The 17,139-nt window shown below is 36.8% G+C and overlaps 1 protein-coding gene across 3 annotated transcripts; it reads right to left on the bottom strand.

The window, feature by feature from the left end:
* Positions 1-563: 563 nt before the first annotated feature.
* Positions 564-16,847, bottom strand: LOC146579132 (uncharacterized). 3 transcript variants are annotated; one of them, XM_085261425.1, is made up of 15 exons: positions 16,749-16,847; positions 16,145-16,202; positions 15,281-15,442; positions 15,101-15,178; positions 14,617-14,910; positions 14,394-14,519; positions 14,068-14,165; positions 13,656-13,736; positions 11,069-11,164; positions 10,185-10,559; positions 9,477-9,575; positions 8,744-8,839; positions 8,129-8,227; positions 7,701-7,802; positions 564-1,633 (listed from the first exon to the last, which is right to left on the bottom strand). In XM_085261425.1, the coding sequence occupies exons 1-15, from the start codon at positions 16,782-16,784 to the stop codon at positions 1,496-1,498; spliced, it is 1,938 nt and encodes a 645-aa protein (XP_085117551.1). In that variant the 5' UTR covers positions 16,785-16,847; the 3' UTR covers positions 564-1,495. The 3 variants fall into 3 exon arrangements, with proteins under 3 accessions (XP_085117551.1, XP_085117533.1, XP_085117543.1); XM_085261407.1 differs by having other exon boundaries at positions 565-1,633; positions 15,101-15,442; XM_085261417.1 differs by lacking the exon at positions 7,701-7,802 and having other exon boundaries at positions 568-1,633; positions 15,101-15,442.
* Between the last annotated feature and the right edge of the window lie 292 nt (positions 16,848-17,139).

Here is a 17,139-nt window from a genome sequence, read left to right as displayed (position 1 = left end):
CTCATAAAACAAAACTGAAAGAAGTTTAGAAAAAAAAACATTTACACAGCCTTTCATGTCTGTTCTCATGTAACTTTAGATCATAATTGAGACATCATGGTGAATGAATTTGTATCTTACTTGTTTTGTTTTGTCTCCAGATGGAAAAAAAACTCGAATTTAATTCAAGATGATGCTTACAGCCAAACTTACAACAGTTATACCCGCTGTTAAGGTGCAAGAATCCACTGCAGTATTCTCCTAAATGATAGCTGTCACCACTCGGATAATGTCACGTCATATAAGAAGGGGAAGAATTGAAAACTGAGGACTGTTTATGTAACACACCCCTAGTAAGCGGACAGCCAGAAATTATACCTGGTACTGACAAAACAGCATCATAGTATGTTTTCCTCTCTCGCTTCTGCCAGATCTGAAGACCAGCAGTAGTGTCACACTAAATCATCTCACTAGGGTGGAGGTGCCCCCTTGTAGTGTAACTAGGGATCACACCACATGTTGAAGCTCCAACAAAAAACACAAAATTAAGGCCTTTGTTTAACAAAACACACCTGAAGACTTGTGCAATATACAAAATAACATCACATAATGTGACCACACATTACGGTGTGTCACATTTACACTGCTATAGAAGAAGCTTTGTTGCTGCATCTTATGCTGGGACTTTTTAGAAAACAGAGCAACATAACAAATAACACATTCACACATAAAAGAAACTGATCAACAGTCACAGAGGGAATTTGTTTAGTGAAGTTATTCAAAAGTATTTTTTCATGAGTTTATTGAAAAATCATCACTCAGAGAGAATCCGGATTCATCTGATCCAAAGAGAACAAGCATGAGACTGTCTTCTTATTGGTGGAACATATTTTTGTTCAAGAAAAGAATAAGAATATAACACATATCAGGACTTGAAGTGCTCGGCCATTCATGAAATAAAAGTACAACAACCTGTTTGTTCTTCTTTTGATTCAGTGCTTTTGTCTTGATGACATTAACTATGTTAGTTAATTAAACTATGTTAGTTATTTAAAAGATCAATAACATGGTTCACTTTTAGCACTGACTTACAAAAACACCTCCTGATATACAATACCAAAACATGTGTCTGTGCTAAAGATTGTAAAACACAAAACAACATATTTACTGGTCAATGACATATTCATGCTTTTTTTCTCTCAAGATCTTGTGAGTTTATCTTTGTGATGCTTTGACTCGTGTATCTTCAGCTTACAAAGACACAGCGAAGCTTCGTCTTCATCCACATCCTTACAACAAAACTGTTTTTGTGTTGCACCTCAAAGAATAATGAAGATCTATTGATTCTGATATTGAAGATCACCTTGTTTATTTACATATTGTTAATTTAATAAAAAACACTGTTACACTGACTTCAAATTATATGAAATATATAAAATGTAATATTGCTCTTTTTTTTCTTTTATTCATCAAAAGAGTCCTGATGAGTTTACATGATGTAATCGTTTTTTTAGCATCACTTTAGCCTGTGGCGCTCTCCAGTGCTGCTGATGAGGTCGATCTTTAGCTTGTCTGGAGAATCCCATACGATCATGCCCACCCACATCACATCAGCATTGTCAGGATATGGGTTCTTGCCACCTTCTCCCCGTACCTGTAAATGTAGCCGATAAAAAGGTCACAGATGTCCAAGTGAAAAGTAATAATAAGAGAATCTAAAAGAAGAATCTAGTAACACAGAGACTCACAGTGAGTTCCTCTTTAGCTTTCAGTGTAAAGTTTTCTTTAAATGTGTATGTGGTGGTTCGGTCGCCGCTCTGTAGTTTTAACTTCCAACCTGCCATCAATATATCCTATAAAAGAGAATGAAGGGGGACTTCCGGTGTGGCGGTAGAGCAGTATGGTCGCATAAGTACAGAGCTCCCGTAAGCCAAGTGGATAAACTCCGCTAAAACACGAATTGAAGCGTGAGACAGAACAACTTTGGAAGATGAGCGGAGGGACAACAAAAGCAAAGAATAAAAAAACTACGGACACCCAAGGTAAAGACATAAAACATCCGAACAACGAGGACAAGCTAGCACCTGAAGCTAATATGGCCGCGCTTCAAAACGGACTGGATTGTATTAGCAAACAAATTCAATCACTCCAAAATGAATTGAAATCAGACTTCACGACGTTCAAAGAAGAAATTACTGGCCAAATGAAACACGAACTGTCTAAATTCAAAGAAGATATCGACCAGAAGTTTAAGAGCATGACTACAGAACTCAAAGAACAAGAAGGGAAATTAGAAGCTGCGCTGACGCGCACGGAAGAAATGGAGACGTGGAGCCACGAGGCCAATCAAACCCTGACAGAACTAATGAGAGAACAAAAAGCGATGATGACCAAATTGGATGACTTGGAACTGCGATCCAGACGTAACAATCTGCGGATCTACGGAATACAAGAGGAAGCCGAATCTAAGGCAGAATCGCTGACCCAGTTTCTGGAAGCCTGGCTCAGAGAGGAGCTTAATATTAACATCAACCTCCAGATTCAACGCGCACACCGAGCATTAACCCCGAAACCGGCAGCGGGTCTCCCCCCAAGGTCAGTCGTTGTCAATTTCCAACAATTCACAACTAAAGAGATGATACTTAAAAAGGCATGGGAAAAGAAAATAGTCACTCTGGACGGAAGCAGGGTTTATTTTGACCACGACTACTCGGCGAGAATGGTGCAAGAACGTAAAGCGTACGTGAATATCAAAAAGATATTAAAGAAAGAAGGCATCCGCTTCCAGACTCCTCTCAGCAAGATGCGGATCCACTGGCCAAATGGAGTGAAAACTTATGGCAACGCGGAGGAGGCTGCTAACGACCTGCAAGCGAGAGGATACAACGTGGAAAAAGGGATAAACAGCCGGGAGAGAGCGAGCGCCGAGGGACGTCTGTCAATCGGGGCAGCGACATGGAAACCGGTCCGGCCCACGTATGCTGGTGCGGCTAGCAGGCGAGCTCGAGAGAGACTTCAAGAATTTCAGCATAACGATAACCATGCATGAGAGGCGTATAAGGAGACGTATAACAACAAGATGGATTCACGGTGTGTCTGGTAGGATAATATGGAAACACAAAGTTGGCTAGGGATGGACAGTACACAATAATGACTAGTATGAGTGTGACAATCTTTCGTGAGTCATATCTCATTACTGGAGGGGGGCCCTTTCAATATGAGAGACATACCCCCCAAAAACAAAGAGAGGAACAACAGGTGGGGAAGGTGGCTGGTACCTCTTTATTGAAGTCCTCTTATCTGTATATAGTTAAACTAAGTTGTAACTTGTTGATGAAAATGTTTTGTTTAAACAAGGGTTCAATGGAGTGCCTGTGGGGGTCTCAAAAGATAGCCGGTAGATCACAAAAGGATAATGCTCACTACACATGAAGAAATAAAGTGTATGTCCTTAAATGTTAATGGAATCTGTAACCCAGTTAAAAGAGCCAAGATTATGACTAAACTGAAAAAGGAGAAGACACAGATAACTTTCCTACAAGAAACTCATTTATCAAAAATAGAACATGAAAAACTGAGGAAATTTGGGTTCAAAAACACCTTTTACAGCTCTCATAAAAACTCTAGGAAAAGAGGGGTTGCAATTCTCATAGCTAACTCCCTTAAGTTTCAATCTCACAAAGAAATAAAGGATAAGGAAGGTAGATATGTCATTGTCAAGGGTGTGATTGATCAAACAATGGTCACATTGATGAATGTGTATGCCCCCCCTGAAAGTAATAAGGAATTCTTTAAATTGATTTTTGATATTCTTGTGCTTGAAGCAGAAGGTATATGCATATGTGGAGGAGATTTTAATGTGATACTAGATAGTGACTTGGACACAACCAGCCTGAAGAAAAATAAAAATTCAATTCCAAAATTAGTAAGATATACATTGGAAGACACTAACTATTTTGATGTCTGGAGAGCTTTGCATCCGCTACAGAGGAATTATAGTCATTATTCAGCAACACATTGTGTATATTCAAGAATAGACTACTTCTTTATGCAAAAAGGGAATAGAGATATAATAACAGATTGTTGGATTGGAGTGGCAGATGTGTCGGACCATAGTGCTATCTACTTAAAAATCTATCTTAAAGGTAGACCAAGAAACACAATATGGAGATTAAATGTGGGGCTATTAAACAATAAATCTGTGGTAGAACAAATACAAAAAGATGTCAAAACTTATTTAGAAGAAAATGACAATGGTGAAACCGATCCAATTATTTTATGGGACTGTTTGAAGGCAGTTATACGTGGGAAACTAATCGCAATATCAAGTAACCTTAAAAGAGAAAGAATGAAGCAATATAATGAATATGTGGATGAATTGTCACAATTGGAGAATAAACACAAACGCAAGGTGGATGTCAAGATACAACAACAACAAATGAAAGATATTAAGAAGAAAATTAATAATTTACTCTTATATGACATGGAAGTAAAAGCGAGATATGTAAAACAGAGCTACTATGAATCAGGCCCTAAAGCTGCACGACTATTGGCAAGACGTTTAAAAAAACAACAGGCAGAAACAACAGTCAACAAATTGTATAATTCTAAGACAGAACAAATGACACATAACCTAGAAGAGATAGAAAGTATCTTTACCGATTATTATAAGGACCTGTATCTACAAAATGCACCTACTAATAATGGCCTAAATGATATTAAAACATTTTTAGACTCCTTAGATTTACCCTCTATTGGAACAATACAAAATGATCGCATGACGGCACCAATAACGATAGAGGAGATTCAGAAAGCGATTGGAAAATTACGAACAAACAAGGCACCAGGCAGTGATGGGTTTCCTGCCGAATGGTACAAGAAATGTGGAAAAGAATTGATACCCTTACTCCACCAGACTCTTAATTGGACTCACACTAAACATGTGATTCCCCCCTCTTGGAGGGAGGCAATTATCACGGTGCTGCCAAAACCACAAAAACAAAGGGAATACTGCCAAAATTACAGGCCTATATCGGTGTTGAATGTTGATTATAAAATCTATACTACAATCCTATCAAATAGGCTCCAGTCGTTTATACCAGACCTGATAGATGAGGACCAAGCAGGTTTTGTCAAAAATAGACAGGCACAAGACAATATTAGAAGGACCCTACACATCATACACCAAATACATAAAGACAAGATACCGGCTGCATTGATAAGTTTAGACGCAGAAAAAGCCTTCGATCGAGTCAGCTGGGAATTCCTGTACCTAACCATGGCAAAGTTCGGGTTCACTACGAAATCAATCCAATGTATTAAATCTCTCTATGACAAACCGACTGCAAGACTAAAAGTTAACGGCTCATTGACAAAGACATTCCAACTAGAGAGAGGAACTAGACAGGGTTGCTGTTTAAGTCCAACCTTATTCGCCTTGTATATTGAGCCATTGGCACAAATGATTAGACAAGACGCCCTAATAACAGGAATAGAAATCAATAGACAAGAGCATGTAATTAGTCTATTTGCTGATGACGTGTTGATAGCCCTCAAAAACCCCATAAACTCTTTTATGCAGCTTACAGAAATGTTAGGAAAATTTGGTACGCTTTCTGGCTACAAAGTAAATATACTTAAAACTCAAGTTCTAATGTTTAATTGTATACCAACTCAAAATCTTAAGGAATGGGAAATAAAGTGGGAGGCAAAAACCCTTAAATATTTAGGTATAAATATAACCAAAAACTATGACAAACTATATCAAAGTAACTATGGACATATAAATAACAGGATAAGGCAGGATATGGAAAGATGGAATACATATCCGTTAGGATTTAGTGACAGGATAAATGTGATAAAGATGAATATCTTACCACGATTGCTATATTTATTCCTCTCTCTTCCGATAAGCATACCTCAAACCCAATTCTCAGAATGGGATAAGTATATATCTAGATTTGTCTGGGAAGGCAAGCGGCCAAGGGTACGATACACTACTTTACAGCTTACTAAGGAGAAAGGAGGAATGTCGCTTCCTAATTTAAAAGAATATTTTCGTGCTGCACAGATACGCCAGATAACATATTGGTGTAGTGATGATTACGGGGCTCGCTGGAAGGATGTGGAGCTCTCCACACTCAATGTCCCAATCCAAACAAACATGGGTATGAAAAAGACCCCTGAATACGTAACTAAAGACCAAGATAGGAACCCGATAATATCCTTTACATTAAATGTATGGTATGATACAGTAAGGGAGTTCAGGATTGGCAAAGAGCTTGGTTTGCTAAAATGGATAGCCTTCGATGAAGAATTTAGACCAGGAAAATTGGATCTTGGTTTTAAAAATTGGAATGAAAAGGGAATCACAGCATTTTGTTTATTAATCAAAAAAGGAGAAATTAAAAGTTTTGAAGAATTAAAACGGGAATACAACTTAAATAACAAGGATTTTTTCAGATACTTACAGGTGAGAGATTACTTTAATAAAAACATAAAAATAGAGGAAGACAAAATCCATCCTATTATAAAAATAAATATACTGGCATATAAAAGTGTTATTCCAAAAACAGTGTCTACCCTATACAAATGTTTGATGGAATCAAGACAGGAATCAACTGTATATGTTAAAGTAAAATGGGAAAGAGAGCTGAGTGAAGAAATCACTGAGAGGGTGTGGTATGAAACATGGAAAGAACATAAGAATACAACTCACTCATTGAGGTGGAGAGAATTCATCTGGAAAAATCAAATTCGCTATTTTATTACACCTAAGATTAAAAATAAACAAACCAATACACAACAACAATGTTGGAGGCTGTGTGGATGGGATGAACCAGACCATACACACATTTTCTGGAAATGCAGAAAAATTCACACTTTCTGGGTTAAAATTCACTCGGCTCTCTGTGATATATTAGGTTATATTATTCCTAGAACCTGCCTTGTTTTGTATCTAGGGTACTTGGAAGGTACTGTAGATGTAAAGGATCGTTACCTGGCTAAGATTCTCCTTTTGGCAGCAAAGAAGGCCATCACCAAAAACTGGCTTAAGACAGAAACACCAGGAAAGCAGCAGTGGGTAGCAATTGTGGAGGACATTATGGAGATGGAGAACCTTACATATAAACTGAAATTAAAGGAAGAACGCTTTTTGAAGGACTGGGGAAAATGGTTGACGTACAACGGAAGGGGAAAAAACAGACTGAACTGAATGAAGATGAGCATACAAGAAGAAAAAAAAAGTGAAATGAACGATGGAAATGTTTGACACCACAGGCATGTTTCCTTTTTTTCCTTTTGTTTTCCTTTATCTTATTTTTCTAATTATTATTCTATATGTATCTATATTTTTATACATATATATTTGTTTGTTTCTTTTTCTTTCTAATTTCACTGTCTTGAGTTTGTGACTCTCTTTGTATTCTGTTATTCTGAAGAAACTGTATGCGTAATGGACAGGTGAGTTGTTCAAATAAATAAAATAAAAAGTTAAAAAAAAAAAAAAAAAAAAAGAGAATGAAAAAGGGGGGGGGGGCAATGATGAATTTGACTTCATAGATGTTGTGTTTATAAATAAAAGTGTGTCATTTCCACCTTTGTGTTGTATCTACAAGTGAAAACGACCTTGTTTCAGAAATATTTCTGAATACAAACACAAAACATGTTGTTTGTGTTTAGGTAGTACTCATTGTTCACCAGCATGCAAGCAGCAGTACCTCACTGGAAGTGTTTTTCAGACAGATATGGTGACCATGTCTGTCGACCTCGTCTAAAATAATGTCACCTCTCTGTGGTGTGTTAGGTTTGTTTGACTGTTGCTGAGAGAGAGACAAAAAAAATCCAGATTAGTGTGTGACAGATGATGATGTAAAATAGTTGGACCTTGTTAGAAAATGTGTTTGCTAAAAGTTGCTAAAATATTTAATAAACGTTAAATAAATAGCTAAGAAACTATGTTTATAAGAAAGAATTCAGTGAAGTGAGTTAATGCTAAGAAACACAAATATATTGTTGGTCTTAATATGAATCACAGAAGTAAGTAAACATTTTCATTCTTTCTCAGTGAGATGTTCATGATCCAGATTTTAGCTCTAGTCCCATGAATGACTGTAAGTCAGTGATGTGTTTGTCTGTCTGTATTTACCTCTTTCACATGTTCTGTGACGTTTAGTTGTTTTATCTCCTGATGGAAATTCTGTTTTTCATCCTTCTTCAACTTTGTGTCAGCTTCCTTTTTTTTCTCCTGATCACAGACAGTAGAAACTGATGTCAGAGGAAACTAGTCTGACCAAAACAGTTTGTTCAAAATGATCGGACTTTGTTTCCTTTCAAAACTTTGTGCTTGTTCATTTATTTTATTATTTACTTTGTATCTGTAATTTTTTCTGTGTGAACTGTGAGACGAGGAAATAAGAGTCCTGAAAGTCTCTGAGATGTTCAGGTTGTTTGGCTTTAACTTCTGTTCTGTGATTGCTGAATGATTTCAGAGGTTTTTGCAGCAAACCTTGAATGTCTGTCTCCGCTGTCTCTTATTGTGTGGATGTGAGTCTTTGTCTGTGTTTGTAAGAGAAATCTGTTTTTACACACTCAGTTTGGGTCCTTGTTTCCTTTCCTACCATTAAAAAGCCAATAGAATAAATAATAAATGTAAATGTGCTGCATGTTTGTTTGTTTATGGTTGAGGACAGAGCGAGGTCCCAGTAAATGAATGTGTGTTTGTGCTGAAGTGTTCAAAACAACAGTGTGTGTGTGTGTTTACTTCTTTCTTCATGTTGCTGATCTCTGCATGTTTCTTCTGCAGGCGACGATGTTCCTCCTTCAGCTTCTCCTCAGCTGCATGTTGGTTTTTCTCCAACTAACAGACAAACAGATCAACACAAAGGTTCAGCCTGAACAAAACTATCTGGACTGTCAAACATAACAGTCTGAACACGTCTCCAAAACTGTTCACACATTTTCTGTTTGCTTTCAAATCTCTCTTCCTTAAAGAGCTCAAACAGGAAATCTGACCTCTGACTGACCCTGAACTCCAATAATGTCACTGAATCTGAGAGCAAGCTGAAGATTTGTGTTTCTATAAATATCTTTATGGTAAAAGAAACACGCATGTGTTCATGTACAGTTTATATAAATATAAAAATAAAATAATTGATAATCTGGTGTCTGTGTTTTTGTAACTTTCTCAAAGTTTCAGTCCAGTTTTCAGATTACAAATTGAAATGCAAATGTTCCAAATACGAGAAATAAACTGCTAAATGGAGTTAAACTATTTAAAAAATGGGAAAATGGTTAAACAACAAAAATGAACAAATTAAGTTATAGACATGACACAATGCTGAGACTCAATGTTATAATATGAATCATAGAAATAACTGAAGTTTCAAATTCCTTCTTAATGAAATGTTCATAATCTGCAGTTTTTAATTCTAGACCCATGAATGACTATAAGTCAGTGAAGTGTTGAAAACGTGTGTTTGTCTGTCTGTATTTACCTGTTTCCAAAATTCTTTGGTGGGTGTTTTTTTCTCCTGCTGCTGGAAATCCTGTTTTTTATCCTCCTTCAACTTTTTGTCAGCTTCATGTTTTTCCTCCTGATCACAGACAGTACAAACTGATGTCAGAGTAACTAGTCTGACCAAAACTGTTTGTTCAAAATCACCAAAGTATTTCTGTTACCTGTCATAACTTTGTGCTATAATAAAAATATACATTTATGATATCTTATTTATTAAGAGTTAAATAGTTAAGATTAAAAAAATCAAACTTTATTTTTGACTCCATTCTTTTTTTTTTTTGCTTTGAACTGTAAGACGTGGAAATAAGAGTTCTAAAGGTTACTGGCATTTTCAGGTTTTTGGCTTTAACTTCTTTTTATTTTGCATTCTGTGATAAACCCTGTGACTCTGTTCCTGTGGAGGCCTCGTCTGCACTTTGTGAGAACTGTTTGAGTTACTTTGTTGAAAAAGTTTCTGCTTTAAGGTCTCTACATTCACAGCCAGTTTAAGATGTAGATCCACCTTCCTAATGCAGTGAATATGAGAGCATGATGAACACTTCTATTTCTGAGAATATCTTTATGGTAAAAGAAATATGCATGTGTTCGTGTACAGTGTAGATAGAATATAAAAATTATATCATTTAAAATCTGGTGTCAATGTTTTTGTAAACTTTATCAAAATTTGAGTCGATCTCAAAAGTACCTGGCAGCTGCTTGGTCGGGTTTGGCCCCCCTGGCTCTGATGGACCCCTGTTGGGGTGTGGGAGGCCCTTGGATCCTGGGTCTTTGGGCTCAGAGGTCGGTATGCTGTGGTGCAGTCGGCTGCTGGCTGAGGCTGTGAGCTCGTAACCACAGACTCCTGGGGCTTCTGCTCTGTGCCTGCTGGGTGTCTCCATCCAGCGCTCTCTTTTGCTCTTGTCTGATTCGTGGCCACAAATGTGTTTGTCCTTTTGGGGGTCTCATGCTCTGGGGTTTTCAGGGGCCTCTCCACTTCTGTGACATCTGGTTGTTTTGCCTCCTGCTGGAATTCCTGTTTTTTATCATCTTCCAACATCTTGTCAGCTTCCTGGTTTTCCTCCTGATCACAGACAGCAGAGACTGAAGTCAGAGGAAACTAGTCTGACCAAAACACTTTGTACAAAATCATCAAAGTATTTTTGTTTCCTTTCAGGAATTTGCACTTTGATTTAAAAAGTATATATATATTTTTTTCTTCTGTGTGAACTGTGAGACGAGGAAATAAGAGTCCAGAAAGTCTCTGAAATGTTCGGGTTGTTTGGCTTTAACTTCTGTTCTGTGATTGCTGAATGATTTCAGAGGTTTTTGCAGCAAACCTTGAATTTCCGTCTCCGCTGTCTCTTATTGTGTGGATGTGAGTCTTTGTCTGTGTTTGTAATACAAATCTGTTTTTACACACTCAGTTTGGGTCCTTGTTTCCTTTCCTGCCATTAAAAAGCCAATAGAATAAATAATAAATGTAAATGTGCTGCATGTTTGTTTGTTTATGGTTGAGGACAGAGCGAGGTCCCAGTAAATGAATGTGTGTTTGTGCTGAAGTGTTCAAAACAACAGTCTGTGTGTGTTTACTTCTTTCTTCATGTTTCTGATCTCTGCATGTTTCTTCTGCAGGTGATGATGTTCCTCCTTCAGCTTCTCCTCAGCTGCATGTTGGTTTTTCTCCAACTAACAGACAAACAGATCAACACAAAGGTTCAGCCTGAACAAAACTATCTGGACTGTCAAACAGGGGCGGAGCGGGGGGGTGGCTTACGGGGCTTAAGCCCGGGTTGTTTTGTCAGAAGCCCGGGGTATTTTGGAGTGTAATTTTTTCATAGTTAGATGCCTGGCTGACAACTGTATAAAACAAAAAGTACACACAATATTCGAAGCACATAGTGCACACTGTGGGAATTTACGACTGTGCGTGAATCCCCCCCTGATATTGGTATGATCCGAGCTCAGTCACTAAGCGACTGAGCGAGGGGGCGGGGCAGCTGCCGCCTGTGAGTGCGCTGTTGGAGAAACAGAGCCAGCCATACTAAGGAGAGCTTAAGTTTGACCAGGTACCAAAGCAAATCATTCGTACCGTACAAATAATGTAAATATGACGGTGCATCACGAAAGATTGATATCAAACTGATCACTTGACCAATATTATTTTACTTGCTCTTCAAGTGAATCAACAAATGGCGAAATGAAAAGCCGAACAAATGCTATTTTTTTTAGAGTCTTAGCTTACGTGTGTTTATTTCATATTTTCAGTTCTTACCCTCCCCGACTAAATCGGTTTCAGTTATGTACTGAAACATAAGAATGGACATTAGAGGGTTCTTTCAAAGAAAAAACTCAGGTAAATGTTATTTTATATATTATGCTTTGTATGTTGTTCAGTATATTTCTATGCAAAACAAGAGGGATTTCAGTACACAGCAGGATATTCACATTTGTAACCAGATATTTACACTTTAGGGAGAAAACATTTTTACTGTACAACATCAATTTAGAGTAAATTTTTGTTTTAGATAAATATTGAAATATATTTTGAATTAGTTAAATGTCAGAATAAAGAGAGACAGAGCTGTCTATTTTTTATCACTTTCATCAAATTTAGGAGTACATGTACACTAAGTTTATTGTTAATTAATAAGAAAACTGCAGACGATTCCATTCTGAGCTGAAGAAGCTTCTGATAGGTTAGCAGAGTCCATGTGAGTAAATTGGTGGCACACCTGTGGATGCATATAAGGCAAAACACAGAGCCTGTTTCTTTGACATGGGAAAATCAAGAGATATCAACCAAAACACCAGGAACAGAACTGTGGAGCTCCATAAATGTGGCTCAAGTTTGAATACAATTTGGTGCCATTTGCAATTAAGAAATACAGACAGTTTCTCTCTTTACTCTTAAAGTTAACAAATATGTTTTTATATTTATCAATCTAAAAAAATAAACATTTAGTCTGATTTGATGTTACAATTAAAAAGTGTTTGTGTTTTGATCTGAAGAGTTTGTAAATATCTGGTTTCAACTGTATATTTGATGATTGTCAGCACACAGAGGGAGAGAGAGGAACAGAGATGAACAAGAGCAGGTGAGACACACATGTTAGTCAAATGGTTGTTTACCAAAAGTATCACCGTATCACAGGTCCTCATGTATCTCGTACCTAGTGTTTCTTTTTAGGTTTGTTATTTTTCAAATTCTATATTTATTAAGTTATGCAGGCTTGTTTGCACAACAAGGCTAAATAATTATATAAACTTTTCTCAATCTAAATAGTGGACTTTGGTAGAATTAAAAAATAAATGTAGTGCAGGTCTATGATGATTTTTAGTGCTACTATCATCTAGTTCTGATTCTGGTTCTGTCTTGGTTAAGTCCTCAGTAGTCCTGATTTTGAACTGTTGTAGTCCTGTTTTAATTCTGGATCAGTTCTGGGTCTGGTTGAATTGGGGTTTAGTCCTCGTGTCTTGATACAGCCCTGACCTTGTTCTGCCTTGCTGCTTAATTAAAAAACTAGTTTAAGGTGTCCTGCACATGTGATATATATTTTTCCCTATATGAAGTCATTCTTTTTTGAACAGAGCCTATTAATCTTTCAGTCATTTCTACACCCCCCCCAAAAAAAAAAAAAAAAAAAATCCCACATGCATACTACTCTTTGGGCTAAGCCCCGGGTGTTTCAAATGTCTGGCTCCGCCTCTGCTGTCAAACATAACAGTCTGAACACGTCTCCAAAACTGTTCACACATTTTCTGTTTGCTTTCAAATCTCTCTTCCTTAAAGAGCTCAAACAGGAAATCTGACCTCTGACTGACCCTGAACTCCAATAATGTCACTGAATCTGAGAGCAAGCTGAGGATTTGTGTTTCTATAAATATCTTTATGGTAAAAGAAACATGCATGTGTTCATGCACAGTTTATATAAATATAAAACAAAATAATTGATAATCTGGTGTCTGTGTTTTTGTAACTTTATCAAAGTTTCAGTCCAGTTTTCAGATTACAGGTTAAAATGCAAATGTTCCAAATAACCTAAACTTTTTTGTTCTTTCTATTTCATAATCTTAACCTCATCAATAACCTGTAAACTGCTCCCTCAGGATTATAAAAAGTATAAAAATATTTCACACAAACAAGAAGCATAAATGTGTTTAATAAACTTCTGCTAACCTCTGTTTTACTGGATTCCTCCTCTTTCATGTTTTTCTCCATCAGTTGCTGATGTTTTTTGAGAGCTGATGAGCCTCCAGACTGAGAGAAGACATGAACAGAATAATTTAGGTTGTTACATAATGTTCTGTAAAATGAAAACATGACAGAAAAAAATATTTGAATATTAGGATAAAAAATACCATCTATTCATACAGCAGAAGATGGCAACTATATATTTCCCGTCACATTATTCCTCTGAGGATTTTTAACTCTTTTATTTTCATTTTATTGCCAGTAAAGTTGTCTCTTTCTTTTCTTTAAAAAGTTGTATATTTTATTTATAAACATTTTTTCCCCACATTCATGAAATCTCTCATACTGTTTATCCTACAGGTTGTGTTGTCTTGTCTGTTTCTGTCATATCACTCACTGGCTCGATGTCCTGTGTCATGAGTGTCTCCTGCTCTTGGTCCGGTTCAGTTTTTGTTGTTTCTTGTTTTTTTTGTAAGCAGTGAGGTTTCCAGACATCTGTTAAACGTTTAGAAAAGAAAGTCAACATGATGTCCTCCTGGGCTTTAGAATGGTAACACATCATTTATCATCTCATTTTAATATGAATTAATTAAATATGCTGTATGTTTTCTTTTTAATGCAACACAAAGAGGTTTATAACTTTGCATGTGTGTTGCTTTAACCCCTGTAGGCAAAACTTTAGATAATAATTTTGACAACATGGTAAATAAATTTGTGTCTTACTTGTTTTGTTTCGTCTCCAGATGAAAAAAACTCCAATTAAAATCAAGATGATGCTTAGAGCCAAACTAACAACCACACCAATGATGATGGGAGCAGCAGAGCTGGAGTTGAGCTGGAAGTATTCATCTGAAACAATAAAAACAGAATTACATGTTATTTTAAAAGATTCTGGTTCATTCAAACCAAAATCGAGCATATCATACATTTTATAAACTAGATTTACCTGGAACATGTATGTGTGTCTCTGTGCTCTGGTTGGTGTTCCTCTGTTGGACTCTGCAGGTGATGTTGTTGCTGTGTCTCTTCTCCACAGTCACTCTGCTGCTGACATTATAGAGGTCATCAGGACCTCTGAGGGTCTCTGTAGGTCCAGCAGAGAGGAGGTTTCCCTCACCGTCCAACCACAGCAGCTCAGGCTCTGGATACCAGCCTGCAGACTCACACTGTAACACCACTCCACTGATGGCTTTATCAAGGTTTGCTAAGCTGATGACAGGTGAGGAGACAACACCTGACGCTGGATGAAATGTACAATTTAAAATGCTGATCAGTAATGCAAATCACTAAAAATGCAATGGTAATATTTGAATCTGATACAGACTGCAGTTTCCAAGCTGGTGTAACTCACTGGCTGAATCAAGGCATTATTGCAAATACTAGTCCAAACTGCTCTGTGCACACATAACATATATAATTCATCCACTTACCGACCACAAGATCGATAAAAACTTCTTCATCCTTCTCTGGGATGTAACATCTGTATCTGCCCTCGTCTGCAGGTTTTACTTTGGATAGTTTCAATGAAATGTTTCCATGTTTCAGCTCATCAGTGAACAATGATGATCGACCTATGTAGGATGGATTTTTTCTATTTATGAGTTCCTGACCTGCACGGCACACAAGCACAAATCTGGGGTCCAGGTCAGGTCTTGCCCACTCCAAAGTCATTGCAGCAACATTTTCTCCTGGTATCAGGTGACATGGCAAAGTGATGTCTTCTCCAGCTGTTGCAATAATTGGCTGATTTGGACCAATTAACCGAGACTGACCTGAGATAAAAAGATCAGTTTATCAATTTATTTATGAATGAGAACTTCCAAGAAATCTAAATGTCAATGGAAGGATTTGCTTTTTCTTTTTTCATGACTGACAGCACAAACAGTGTACTGTCAGTGTAAAAGATGGAAATCAGCTCTGAAACATCCGCTGAGATCTTGTTGAATTCAGTTGTGTAAATCCACAAAGAGCAGCAGTCCAGCCCACATCAGAAATTAATGTTAGTTTCTGTTTTTTTTCCCTGTGCTGAGACAGTACACAAACTTTAGGGTTCCCCCATCTGCTGGATCCCACTTTAACCCCTGACTGTACTCATTTTTCTGCTGAGTCTCGGAGGCAAAGCTGCCCTCTACAATGTAGGTAATAGAAAATAATTATTTCTTTTACATTATCATTCTCTGCAGGTGACCTACATACTTCTACTTGAGTGAAGAAAGTCAGGACTTTTGCCACTTATTATAATTCCAGATTCAGTTATAATCTAGACACATTATAGCTTCTAGAATTGCACCTTTAAAGAATAAAAAAAACATTGAGAGGAAACATTAAACCTTTTGTCTAGGCACAGAGAACAGAAAAAAGTAATAAAAGATAATTATTTGCCATATCAGTAAATTAGAAAATTTGAGCCATTAATTTTATAAACACCCACACTCACAAACAATAACTATGATGTTATGTTAGAGGGCACCTACAAAAATGTAGAAGAAGAGGGACAACCAGAATGCAGTGTGATGAATGAATTATGCAGCTCTGAAAATGGAAAGAACAAATAATAACACAAAGAAACTGTTAGTAATAAAACAATAAAACATGGTCTGTTTCATACTTTCACATTCAATTCAAATGTCCTTGAGGTCTCTGTGGCAGTTACACATGCATTAACTGATAGTTTAAGATCATTTTTAAATTGTTCTAAAATTGTCAGAATTATAAAATGATTTACTAAAGAAAAACAAAAACAAAAAACGTTTTCTTTGATATTCTCCAATATCAGGTCATAGTTTTAATATCTTTAAATGAAATATATAAAGTCAGACATTAAACACTTATTTATTTGAAAAATATTGATTAGAAAACAATTTGCTAGTCAGCCAACTTTAAGCTTTTCGACATAGATACAAACATAGATAACGTCATGGTTAAATGTGTACCTTAGCTCTAAGTGTAGACCTGCTATTCCGTACTAGAAGATGTATTACACATATTTTGTATGTGGCAGTATGCTCTTAGACATTAAAAGAAGATTAGTTAGAAACTAATTTAAAACTATAAAAACTAATTTAAAATACAACATACCTGCTGCATGATGTGGCATTCATTTGAAAAGAACATGCAGTCTGAGTTAATAAATCATTACCGAGTTAGTGAAACTTACAGATATCCAGTGTGTGTGTGTGTGTGTGTGTGTGTGTGTGTGTGTGTGTGTGTGTGTGTGTGTGTGTGTGTGTGTGTGTGTGTGTGTGTGTGTGTGAAAATCTTCCTTATGAACTTTGAGCATGTTGCCAGGAAACTGGTCAATGTTATAAAACAAGTAGAACTGCAATAAAGCTTCAAATGAACAACAACAGTGTTTCTTCACTGTCTTTCCACCTTAAGAGTAAGCACTCATGGAGTTGTTGTTAGGTCTGCTATGGTGCTGCAGGGGGCATAACATGACTTTTTCTGTAATATTTTAGGCAGGTGAATA

This window comes from Mchenga conophoros, linkage group LG3 (genome assembly GCF_057382185.1).
Source record: "Mchenga conophoros isolate Kocher_MC1m ecotype Shallow Benthic linkage group LG3, M_conophoros_male_GT1.1, whole genome shotgun sequence".
NCBI classification, from domain to species: Eukaryota; Metazoa; Chordata; class Actinopteri; order Cichliformes; family Cichlidae; genus Mchenga; species Mchenga conophoros.
The sequence above is the reverse complement of the archived record's forward strand: the minus strand, read 5'-3'. Positions and strand labels throughout refer to the sequence as shown.

What these genes read in the sequence shown, in the direction of transcription:
- LOC146579132 (XM_085261407.1), bottom strand. Translation starts at nt 16,784, where the DNA reads ATGTTCTTTTCAAATGAATGCCACATCATGCAGCAG. An exon ending in CCCTCTTCTTCTACATTTTT is followed by an intron (nt 15,443 to 16,144) that starts GTAGGTGCCCTC and finishes TTTTTATCTCAG; the next exon opens with GTCAGTCTCGGTTAATTGGT. An exon ending in GACACACATACATGTTCCAG is followed by an intron (nt 14,520 to 14,616) that starts GTAAATCTAGTT and finishes TTATTGTTTCAG; the next exon opens with ATGAATACTTCCAGCTCAAC.